General features: G+C 48.6%; 1 protein-coding gene across 1 annotated transcript in view; it reads right to left on the reverse strand.

Moving 5' to 3' along the window:
• The window catches only part of LOC127655529 (adenylate cyclase type 3-like), a 60379-nt gene that overhangs the window by 10056 nt on the left and 37327 nt on the right, over window positions 1-12996 (reverse strand). Inside the window, exons 12-15 of the mRNA XM_052143413.1 lie at window positions 5031-5147; window positions 4231-4499; window positions 3760-3841; window positions 2104-2262 (exon numbers count right to left, since the gene is read on the reverse strand). Of these exons, the coding sequence (XP_051999373.1) occupies window positions 2104-2262; window positions 3760-3841; window positions 4231-4499; window positions 5031-5147 (627 nt within the window). The remainder of the gene's footprint in view (window positions 1-2103; window positions 2263-3759; window positions 3842-4230; window positions 4500-5030; window positions 5148-12996) is intronic.

Consider the following 12996-nt stretch of genomic DNA (forward strand, 5'->3'; position numbering starts at 1 on the left):
TTATGGCACCTATTCGGCAGAGCAGAGATAGACCTCTTTGCATCCAAAGAGAACTCTCACTGCCCAATATTTTTCTCGAAAAGCGAGGACGCGCTGGCCCAGGACTGGCTCAGACGCCCGCTTTACGCCTTCCCTCCCGTCTCGCTATTGCCACAGGTAATGCAGAGGATCAGGGAAACGCGTCACTCGGTGCTCCTCATAGCCCCGCGTTGGGAGAATCAGACATGGTTCCCGGAGCTTATGCAGCTGTCACTGACAGCGCCGTGGCCCATCCCAGTGAGAGCAGATCTCCTCTCTCAAGCTCGCGGCACAATCTGGCATCCCCACCCAGAGCGCTGGGCGCTGCATGCGTGGGTGATCAACGACTACCCGTCGCTCTGCCAGAAGGAGTAATAAACACCATCATACACGCTAGAGCCCCTTCCACGAGAAGACTCTATGCGTCAAAATGGTCTGTGTTCTCAAAATGGTGCACCGACAGAGACCTGGACCCGCGGACATGTGGGGTGTCGTCACTGCTCAGTATTCCTACAAGAGCTGCTGGATAAGGGCAGATCCCCATCCACGCTCAAAGTGTATGTGGCGGCCGTTGCGGCGTTCGCTGAACCCCTGCACGGCCAGTCATGGGGTAAAACGAGCTGGTCATCCGCTTCCTCAGGGGAGCTAGAAGGATGAACCCCCGCGCCCCCATCGGTTCCTATCTGGGATCTTTCTATAGTTCTCGAAACTATGAAAGCCCCCCCTTTCGAACCACTTCAATCCGTGGATTTGAAATACCTTTCACTCAAAACCGTTTTTCTAACTGCCCTGTCATCAGTCAAACGTGTGGGAGACCTTCACGTGCTGTCTGTCAGCGCTGCGTGTCTTCAGTTTGGACCAAGTGACTCCAAGGTCATTTTAAAGCCTAGACACGGCTATGTTCCCAAGGTGATCGGTACTCCTTTCAGAGCACAGGTCATTTCCCTATCGGCGCTGCCAGCACCCGATAGCGAACGCGACGCCAATCTCCTTTGCCCGGTCAGAGCACTGAGATTGTATACTGCGCGCTCCGCCGCTTTCAGACGCTCTGAGCAGCTTTTCGTTTCGTTCGGAGGGCGCACCAAAGGTCTCGCCGCCTCGAAACAGACACTGTCTAGATGGATAGTGGACGCTATTGCTGCTGCATACACGTCAAAAGACCTGCCATGCCCGTTGGGCATTAGGGCTCACTCCACTAGAGGCATGGCATCCTCGTGGGCATGGTCCAGTGGGATTTCCATTCACGACATATGTGTGGCAGCGGGATGGACTTCCCCCTCCACCTTTGTCAGATTTTACAATATGGAAGTGCCTGCTCTGCAGGCAAAACTACTAGCGGTTTAATACGCTACAGCTCCCCTGGTGAGCTGCACTGATGGGTCACATTCCACACAGACCGGCACCGCCGTTCTGTCGTTCCCTTCCCACTATGTGCTTATGTATTACACAATCAATGACCCGCATTCTTGCCGGCCAAATATTATTTCCCCACTCATAAGGGCTCCCCGGGTCCCCCTTAATTCCCTGGGGCTCATACAGTGGATGCTTGGCGCGACGGCGTTGACAATGGGTTCCCGTAGCGTAAGCTAGCTTACGCAATACGAGATAACCTCTCGTAAGAGAACGTATCGGTTACCTAATGTAACCTCGGTTCTCTCTAGATGAGGGAACGCAGTATTGCGTAGCCGGCCGTGCTCGCGCCACGCAGCGACTTTTCGCTTCAGTCAATGAAAACCAGGGTTCCAGCCTACGAACTACGCTTATATGCACTCTAGACACGCCCATTTTGGCGGGCTTTGATGCAGTGAGCGCGGGACGCCTCTCATTGGATGCGAGTTCGCCCAAGCTTGTCTATAGGCTGCAGCAGTTGCCGCAGAGCAACCTATGAGCTCGCTAGCTAGCTCGCTCAAGGTCTGCAGCTGCCGCACTGCGTTGACAATGGATACAAAAATTAAGGATAATTTTTTGGCTTCAATATCTCAGAAAAGATGAATCTTTCCCGTAGCGTAAGCTAGCTTACGCAATACTCGTTCCCTCATCTAGAGAGAACCGAGGTTACGTTAGGTAACCGATACGTTTTCTCACCTCATCTCTCTTCTTGGAGCCCAGAAAGTGTCTGGCGACATGCTCTGGAAGCATATTAGTGACCAGAGCCTCGTTCCAACGTCTCATCTCATACACCTTCTCCTTCTGCTCGTGCACTTCAATCTTCCACAGGAACAGTGTGCGAGCCAGCTTCTCCACCTGAAATGAACAGAGACAAATGTGAGTGCATGCTTTAAAATAATAGTTTACCCAAAAATAAAAAATCTATCATCATTTACTCACCCCTCGTGTTTTTCCAAACCTCTTTGTCTTTTTTTATTCTGTGGAACACAAAAGGTATTTGGGGGAAATATTTGAGGAATATCCTGGCTGCTCTTTTCCACACGGGTCTGTCAAGCTCCAAAATGACCAAAAAAGCACCATAAAAGTAATCCATACAAACGGATGCACTATACACGATGCACTTACAATATACAAGATCTGAAATGGACAACAAAAAGAAATATTTTCTCACATGCCTCGTGACCAAAAGTCCTAAAAATCAATTCTGTGATTTTTTATTTGAGAGCTACAGCAAAGGGCAACATTTCAGTGAATAACGATTGCAATTTCTGTACGTTCATCACACAAAGTCGTTGCATGACTTCAGAAATCTTGGAATATTGCACGTGAGTGATATGGACTACTTTTACAATACTTTAATAGTACTTCTTTTTTAATCATGGACTGGACGTGGATCTCGACATCCCCAGTCCCTATTAACTTTCATTACATGGAAAAGAGCGACCAGCACTTTTCTACAAAAATGTAGCTTTTGTGCTCCAGATGCCACATCCACGTTTTCAGTTTCCTAACGTCATCGTTTTCCAAAGTCTACGGTTATGGAGAGCATTTTCAAAATGAACATTCCAGTGTGGATAAGAGGCATGAAAGTAGCTAAATAAATGCATTAGTGTGGATGTGGCCTAAGAGATGATAGAATCTCTTTAAGAGAACATTGAGAGAGAGAGAGAGAGAGAGAGAGAGAGAGACAGAGAGAGAAAGAGACCTTGTCCACACTAATATAGAGAGTGGTGGCTTGGTGGTAAAGGCTGGTGGTCTGGGGTTCAAGCCCCAACACTGCCATGATGCCACTGTTGGGCCCTTCAGCAAGGCCCTTTACCCCATCGCCTCCAGGGGTGCCGTACCATGGCTGACCCTGCGCTCTGACCCCAGCTTTGTTGGGATATGCGAAAACTTTTATAGGGCCAGTGGTGGCTCAGTGATTAAGGCCCTGGGTTACTGACTGAAAGGTCGGGGGTTCAAACCCCTGCACTGCCAAGATACAACTGTCAGGCCCTTGAGCAAGGCCCTTGACCCTATCTGCTCAAGGGGCGCTGTTTCATGGCTGACCCTGAGCTCTGACCCCAGCTTAGTTGGGATATGCGAAAACAACTGCATTTCATTGGCTCTGTACCTGTACTCTGCACAATGACAATAAAGTTCAATCTTAATCTTAATATGTTTTTGACTGAAAACACATTGATTTCACTATGTTTACACCTCTCATCCATGCTGGAATGCCGTTTTCCTCCACAGAACATGGAGACTTTCGAAAACGTTCCGCATACTTTGGGGGGGATTCCGGTTTTGTGTTTGAAATGAAAAAGTATTAGTGTCAACATGGCAACAGCAAGAGAGAGAAGTTGATCTTACATGTCTGGAGAAGTAGTAGAAGCTGACCATCATGATGAAGATCATAACACTCATTGTGTATTTGGACGGCACAAGATAAACCCTGTAAAACAAAGGAATTTAAAGAGACTTTTTCCAAAAAACCAAACTAATGATCAATGCCAAAAAAACCTAAACAACTAAATGATGTTTAACTCAAAATAACACTAAAAGTGAGCGCTGTTCGCTTCTGCAAATGTCATCATCACAATGTTAGAGCAGCCTGACAATTGTTTCATGATTTCCCATGATATTCCATCAGTGTACATTTATGGGATTTGTTTTGCCCAGTGTATAGCCACACGATTTGAGACATCAATCATGTCCATAGCACTAACCCTATATATGGGCAATAGTAATGGTGACGCTTGCCTTAGCAAACACCACTAACAATACAAATGTATGTAGAGGTTCTTAATGTGTGCTTTACACTCTGATAAGTGCTCGACATACCTGTATTCCTTAAAGCGAGACAGATCGTACGTGTCGAAGATGTCCCTCCAGCTGTAGATGTTGACCACGCCTGTAGCTACTGTGATGAGTAGCATGAGCGTGAGTTTGACCATGTGGCTGACCTGCACCAGCATGGTGGTGGCTATTAGCGCAAGTACTGCGATGTAGCTGTAGTATTTAGGGTTCTCCAGACAGCCCCTGGTTTCTAGTGTCGTTGGGGGGACCGCAGTTGCATCATTTGTGGAGAGATAAGTTGGCCGACAGCTTAGCTACAAAAGTAGATCATCAATGACATAGCTGCAAGTACTTGAGCACAACCATTTTTAAAATATAAACTTGTCAATACATTAATTACCACTTTCAAGTGGTTTTTAAGTGATGATATATGCTTCTGTAGAAGCAACAGTCAGTGTGATTTCAACTTTATTTAAAAAAGATTATATGTTATTGAACTACACTACCCACAGTCCTTTAACAATATCCACCAATCAGAGATCTTGCTGTTCCTATTGACATAAAATCACACTAAAAGAGCTTAGCAGAGACCGCCCACTCCCATGAAGCATTGCGGATTATTTAATCGAGTCGATCTACAGTACCTACATTCTTAAAATATGTTTTTGTATTTGTAGATATCTGAAATGTTTCCAATTAACTTCAAAAGATTGTTTTTATACTTCAAAATCACTCACTATATAACACTATTTTAAATTGTGCAGTCACTTTTATTCACAATGTATCATGGGAGTTGAAAGGTTTAGAGTATCAGTTAATAACAATAGCATTCAATGGCTTCTTACCATATCTACAATGTCTGCCATTGTGACGATGAAAATGGCCGCCATGGCCCAAGTGTTACGGGCCCAGCGCGTGTGATCAATCCACGTGGAGAACGACACCAATTTCTTTGGAAATACCTTTGGAAACAAGATGGTCACATATAAAATTCCTAATTTAGCATCCTATCATATCAAAGATAAAACGACAATATAATTTTTTTTTTATGTGGTGTTTGTGGAAACAATTAATTTTATTGCTGCCAAAGATGTGATTCTAAATGTAATATGATGCTTCAAAATCAATATATTCTCCTACTAAATTCTACGACGTGATATGGGTTTTGTCTGGTGCCCGGTAGATGGTGAAATCAAAATCTCATTATACATGTGCTCTTTAAATCTGTGTGTGTGTGTGTGTGTGTGTGTGTGTGTGTGTGTGAATCAATAACAGTACATAACTTTATTAATCAATGGGGAATGTGATGACCTCACTAATGAGGTTAAATCAAAAGTGCTGTTGCATATAAGAACAATGACTGGGAGAGTATGAGCCTTAGGAAAGATTTCATCCATGTTGCTGTTACATTAATATTACATAAGAAATTGACTATGTATTGATCTGGAAACATTAATCAGATTTCAGCATGGGTCATGAACCCAGCCCAGCATCCAATGGAAAGCATTATTGTGCAATGGTAAGAGAAACCTTTACGTAAGTGAAATCATTGCAATGACATACAGTTTGCCACAAAACAGAAAGGTCATGTCTATGATAATAAAATGAAAACGCATTCATTTTGCTTCATTTATGCCTCTTATCCACACTAGAACTGTGTTGTCCTCCACTGAAAACTGATTGTTAGAAAAGTGAATACTGAGTTTTCAAATGAAAATGGCCTAAGATGCATCCAGTGTCGGAGAGTAACTAATCAGAGTAGTGATGCAACTAACTTAACCTTTTTTAGTAGTGTGACGGCAGTTCAGCTGTCTACGTTTTCTCAGTAGTGTGAATCGAGGTAATAATAAAACAAATGTGAATGAAGCCTGGCTTTGGGTGAGTGAGGCACAGAACCACTTTCAACAATGATCTGATATCGCGGCGCAAACCACAAAACTGACGTGACCCATTTGAATTATTGGGGGAAATTTCACATTTAAAGTGCTATAAAAACAGATATACAGCCCTGAAATTATAAACTGTACTGACGAAAAAAAGAGACAACAACACAACACACTGCATGCACCAAAATAAAGGGGGTTAGCCCAGGGCGTCATATCAGCTAGTATCACCACTGACCACAGATATAATGAACTATCCATGGTCTTAATTATGATAATGGCATTGCACTGTAAATATAAGGGCAAGTACATAAAGGGCTTTAAAGCCTGGACGTCCTAGACTTATGGACAAATTATGGACTACATTTTCCATAATACTTGAAAAATATTAACAAAAATATGCAAGATAAAATACAATGTGACCCAACCTATATTAAATACAGTTACATTTTTTACTGTTTTCACCACTTGACGTCAATGTCAAATCTGGGTCCTGAAGCAAAACCAGTTGAGAAGTACTGGTCTGAAGCATTGCAAAGTCTGATTCATTTTAGTGAATCGGTTCGTTCAGAAGCTTTATTTAACTAAACTTCTCCAAGTAACTATTTACAGATTCATTGGAGTTCCTGCCCAGATGCCTGTGTAGAGTTAATATATATATATATATATATATATATACACATACTGTACATATATATCTTTTTGTAGTGATACACAAAATAATGTTAGAATATTTACTATAAAAACAAATCGGTTACCTAACGTAACCTCGGTTCTCTCTAGATGAGGGAACGAGTATTGCGTAAGCTAGCTTACGCTACGGGAAAGATTAATCTTTTCTGAGATATTGAAGCCAAAAAATTATCCTTAATTTTGTATCATTTGTCAACGCAGTGCAGCAACTGCAGACCTTGAGCGGGCTAGCTAGCGAGCTCATTGGTTGCTCTGCGGCAACTGCTGCAGCCTATAGATCGAACTTGGGCTAACTCGCGTCCAATGAGAGGCGTCCGGCGCTTACTGCATCAAAGCCCGCCAAAATGGGCGTGGCTAGAGTGCATATAAGCGTAGTTCGTGAGGCTGGAACCCTGGTTTTCATTGAATGAAACGAAAGTCACTCGTGGCACGAAGCACGGCCGGCTACGCAATACTCGTTCCCTCATCTAGAGAGAACCGAGGTTACGTTAGGTAACCGATTCGTTCTCTTACGAGAGGTTCTATCAGATATGCGTAAGCTAGCTTACGCTCACGGAACCCATTGTCAAAGCCGTGCGCGCCAAGCATCCACTGCATGAGCCCCGGGGTGGGGGACCCGGGGAGCCCTTGTGAGTGGGGAAATAATATTTGGCCGGCAAGAGTGCGGGCCAGTGTGTGTGTAATACATAAGCACATAGTGGGAAGGGAACGACAGAGCGGCGGTGCCGGTCTGTGTGGAATGAGTCCCATCAGTGCAGCTCACCAGGGGAGCTGTAGCGTATTAAACCGCTAGTAGTTTTGCCTGCAGGGCGGGCACTTCCAGATTGCAAAATCTGACAAAGGTGGAGGGGGAAGCCCAGCCCGCTGCCACACATATGTCGTGAATGAAAATCCCGCTGGACCATGCCCACGATGAGGCCATGCCTCTAGTGGAGTGAGCCCTAATGCCCAACGGGCATGGCAGGTCTTTTGACGCGTATGCGGCAGCAATAGCGTCCAATATCCATCTAGACAGTGTCTGTTTCGAGGCGGCGAGACCTTTGGTGCGCCCTCCGAACGAAACGAAAAGCTGCTCAGAGCGTCTGAAAGAGGCGGAGCGCGCAGTATACAATCTCAGTGCTCTGACTGGGCAAAGGAGATTGGCGTCGTGTTCGCTATCGGATGCTGGCAGCGCCGATAGGGAAATGACCTGTGCTCTGAAAGAAGTACCGATCACCTTGGGAACATAGCCGTGTCTAGGCTTTAAAATGACCTTGGAGTCACTTGGTCCAAACTGAAGACACGCAGCGCTGACAGACAGCGTGTGAAGGTCTCCCACACGTTTGACTGATGACAGGGCAGTCAGAAAAACGGTTTTGAGTGAAAGCTATTTCAAATCCACGGATTGAAGCGGTTCAAAAGGGGGGCTTTCATAGTTTCGAGAACTATAGAAAGATCCCAGATAGGAACCGATGGGGGGCGCGGGGGTTCATCCTTCTAGCTCCCTTGAGGAAGCGGATGACCAGCTCGTTTTTTCCCAGTGACTGGCCGTGCAGAGGTTCAGCGAACGCCGCAATGGCCGCCACATACACTTTGAGCGTGGATGGGGATCTGCCCTCATCCAGCAGCTCTTGTAAAAACACGAGCAGCGACGACACCCCACATGTCCGTGGGTCCAGGTCTCTGTCGGTGCACTATTTTGAAAACACAGACAATTTTGACGCATAGAGTCTTCTCGTGGAAGGAGCTCTAGCGTGTATGATGGTGTTTATTACCCCTTCTGGCAGAGCGACGGGTAGTCGTTGATCACCCACGCGTGCAGCGCCCAGTGCTCTGGGTGGGGATGCCAGATCGTGCCGCGAGCTTGAGAGAGGACATCTGCTCTCACTGGGATGGGCCACGGCGCTGTCAGTGACAGCTGCATAAGCTCCGGGAACCATGTCTGATTCTCCCAACGCGGGGCTATGAGGAGCACCGAGTGACGCGTTTCCCTGATCCTCTGCATTACCTGTGGCAATAGCGAGACGGGAGGGAAGGCGTAAAGCGGGCGGTTGGGCCAGTCCTGGGCCAGCGTGTCCTCGCTTTTCGAGAAAAATATTGGGCAGTGAGAGTTCTCTTCTGACGCAAGAGGTCTCGATCTCTGCTCTGCCGAATATGCGCCATAACGTCTGGACTGTTTGAGCGTGCAGGGACCATTCCCCTGGAGGAATATTGTCTCTGGACAGTCTGTCTGGGCCGCCGTTCAGGTGGCCTGGCACGTGCGTCGCCCTCAGCGAGCGCAGGTGGCACTGGGACCAACTCAGTATGCGTTTCGTCAGATGGAAGAGGTTCCTGGATCTGACACCACCCTGACGGTTTAGGTAGGATACCACAGGTCTGTTGTCCGAACGGACCAGGACGTGGTGACCCTGAATGACCGGGAGAAAGCGCACAAGCGCGTACTCGACCGCTATCATTTCCAGACAATTTATGTCAAGGAGCTTTTCCTGAACTGACCATAGGCCAAAATCCGGAGAGCCCTCGCAGACCGTGCCCCAACCCGTGTTGGACGCGTCTGTCGAGATGACCTTTCGGCGAGATACAGCTCCCATCGTCACTCCCCGCTGATACCATTCGGCCACTGTCCAAGGCTGCAGAGCTGAAATACAGGTCTGAATCACCTTGATCGGCTGGCGGCCTGTGGCCCAAGCCCGGCGAGACGCGCGGGTGTTTAGCCAATGCTGAAGTGGGCGCATGCACAGTAAACCCAGCTGAAGTACTGCTGCGGCTGAGGCCATGTAACCTAGCACTCTCTGAAATTTTTTCAGAGGCGTGAGGCTGTTCATCTGAAAGGACGCGGCTAGTCGCTGAACACGGATAGTGTTTCGAGTGAATAGTTTCGAGCCGCGCTCTGAAGCGGGGAGGGCGGCGATCGAACTGTAGCAAATAGCCCTGTTTTATTGTGCTTAACACCCACTTGGATATCCCTGGGATAGCTTCCCACGCTTTGAAGCGTAACGCTAGAGGGTGAATGGCCAAATCGCCCTGATTTCCGCACACAGCGTGCTGAACAGAATGTGTGAGCGCGCTTACTGTGCTTATGCATGACTGCTCGCAGACAGCAGGGACAGGCTGTTCTGTGAGTGACTTCCCGATTGAGGTGAATGGGGAAAGAGTCACATCTGTTAAGTGATGCGCGAGCATAGTCACGGGCACGGGACTTACATACAGAGAAGTGTTTGCTGGCCGTGTGACAGAGCGGGCAGAGAATGGGCGCGTGCACGTATTCGTGAGCGCGTTTATTGACTCTAACACTCGAGCGGGTTGTGTCCGCTTTATGTGAGTGGGCTCTGATCGGGACACGGGAAGTGTAATGCTTGTGTGTAGAGGTGAACACTGGATTGTGGGCACATTTTCTACACATAAGGCTGGTCATGTGACAGAGCGGCCAGAGAAGGGGCGCGCGCACGGATTCGTGGGCGCGTTTATTGACTAACACTCGAGCGGGCTGTGTCCGCTTTATGTGAGTGGGCTCTGAGAGGAACACGGGAAGTGTAATGCTTGTGTGTAGGGGTGAACACTGGATTGTGGGCAAATTTTCTACACATAAGGCATGTTTGCTCTTTACAAGATATCTTTGGTCGCCGTGAAAACGGCGTTTGAGTGCAGGCAAGCGGGCAGTATCACCGGCTTGTTGGCTGCTGAATCCACCACTGTAGTAGCCTGAGAGAGGGGGACTGACAGGGGGCGAAGCTTTGACGGTGGTCCGGCCACGGCGGGACTGAGCCGTCATTTTTTCAACAAGGCTAGGAGGACTTCGGTTGCTCAGGTTTCAGCGCAACCTTAGACCGAGGCCCGCAGGGGGGCGGCGGTCTGCGGCAGCTGTCTGAGCTCGATTGAGGGCGGCCGCCCTGTCGACGCTGAGAAGTCTGACTTTGTTGAGCTGGGCACTGTGAAGAGGCTCGTGCAGGAGGCTGGTCACGTGGGCAGCCTGCAGAGGAGCTAGCGCGACGCGGCAGGAAGAGGTTCATGGCTTGGGTGGCTTTCTGGACTTCTGAAAAGCGGTCAACAATGCCACTCACCGCGGAGCCGAAGAGACCGGTCGGAGAGAGCGGTGAGTTGAGGAACGTGGAGCGCTCTGCTTCTCCCATGTCGGCTAGCGTTAGCCACAGATGTCTCTCGGTCACAGTCAGCGAGGCCATGCACTTCCCTAGAGCTTGGGCTGCAGCTTTGGTGGCGCTAAGGGCGCAGGTCCGTCAGCGCTTCTTAGATCTGTAACAGCCTCTGGGTGCCTGCCTTTCTCATCCCACTCCGAAGAAGGTCCGCTTGGAGGATCTGTAAGACGGCCATGTAGTGCAGAGCAGATGCGCTTGGCCGGGCGGCGGAATAGGCGCGGCCAACATAGGCGGAAGTCGCTCTGCAGGCCTTAGACGGAGCACTGGCTTAGACCGCCATCTCGCGGAGGGCGGGCAAAGGTGTGCTGCTACCGAATCCTCGACCGGGGATGGAGGAGTAGCCCTTGTGTGTGGAGTTCCGGCAGGAAGGGAGCAGCCCGGGCCACGGGTGTTGCGCGGTGACGGCTCTGAAGAAAGCAGCCGCCGAGTCTGTTGGGAGCCTGCTCAGGGGCGGTGACCACTCGAGCCCGAGGCGGTCGACGGCCTGTGTGAGGAGGCGTGTTAGTTCCCTTCGACCCGGCGCTGGTCCTGCTGGATTCCTGGGCCGAGGAGGAGGCGTGGAGCCTGACCACTCCTCGCTGTCTGAAGCCATGATGGAACAGCCCTTATCCTCCGCCTCGTCCTCCGAGATGGCAGCAGTGCGGCTGCTGGGCGGCAACTGCGCGGCCCCGGGGCGGGAGGGTGAGAGCGATGCTCGAGGGAGAGGCTCCGGCGAGGCAGTCGCTTCTATCACCGGTTCTGGCAGCCTTTGGGAGCGGCACTTTTTCCTGCGCGGCGGAACGGAAGGCGGCGCGGCGGCTTCGGTTCTGAGCGCTTCGAGTCGAGCCCGCAGGGTCGACATTGGAAGCTCCTCGCAGAGGTCGCATCCGCCTTCAGCGAGGGCGAGCTCTGCATGCCCCAGTCCCAGGCAGAGAGCGCAGATGATGTGGTGGTCTCCGGCGCTGAGAGGGGCGCGGCATGAAGCGCAAGTGGTGCGAGGCATCTTAAAAAAGATGCTCGTTACTCATTTGTGAGTAGTTTGTTAAGAACTAGCTTGCTCTAAAAAAGGATACGTCGCCGGATGGCATAGCTCGCAGGATGGCTGAAGGTGGCGGAGACGGCCGGCTTCTTCGAGCGCTGTCCAAGCTTGCTAGATGCCCCTCAAACGTCGACGCGGCTTCCAGTTCAGAGATGCGAAGAGCTTCGCTGAAGAGATGAAAATCAGGGTTCCAGCCTACGAACTACGCTTATATGCACTCTAGCCACGCCCATTTTGGCGGGCTTTGATGCAGTAGCGCATGGACGCCTCTCATTGGACGCGAGTTCGCCCAAGTTCGTCTATAGGCTGCAGCAGTTGCCGCAGAGCAACCAATGAGCTCGCTAGCTAGCCCGCTCAAGGTCTGCAGTTGCTGCACTGCGTTGACAAATGATACAAAATTAAGGATAATTTTTTGGCTTCAATATCTCAGAAAAGATTGATCTTTCCCGTAGCGTAAGCTAGCTTACGCAATACGAGAGAACCTCTCGTAAGAGAACTTTACTAAACAGTTTACGATTTAGTTAAATCCCAGATAGCAAAAAATATCCGCACGGCTTTTTTTTGCCGCCGTCCCTAAGCTGTCGGCTATAGGTGCGTCCCACTGGCGGGGATGAAACGTTTGCCGCCGAATTCGTCACTCCCATTTCTTGCAAGATGCGAGCGGCTGGCGGCAAGCCGCTTTGAAATACAAGGATTTCTACTCTCAAAATCGACCAGCCATGTTGGCTATTATTATTTTTTGCTCTAAAGCCATTAGGGTTTATAACAGAGTCTTGACTCTTGATTCCATGATAAGGTAAGGTTTAGGAAATGACATTTAAATTACTTTGAAACTCTGAAGCGATTATACAGTAATATATGTAAAATATATTTAATTATTTTATGCACTTGAAAATTGTTTACATTTCTTTGATTGCTGCGCATTTGAGACATGCACCAATAAACCAAAAATAATTCCTTTTGTAAAACTTACCTGGCAATAAATATCTATATGATTCTGATTAGGTTTTGAAATAGATATTTAATTCATGGTATGAACAATTTAGCAGAATAAATTGATGAAGTTAGACTTTTCACGAATGCC

This window comes from Xyrauchen texanus, chromosome 15 (genome assembly GCF_025860055.1).
Source record: "Xyrauchen texanus isolate HMW12.3.18 chromosome 15, RBS_HiC_50CHRs, whole genome shotgun sequence".
Classification (NCBI taxonomy): domain Eukaryota; kingdom Metazoa; phylum Chordata; class Actinopteri; order Cypriniformes; family Catostomidae; genus Xyrauchen; species Xyrauchen texanus.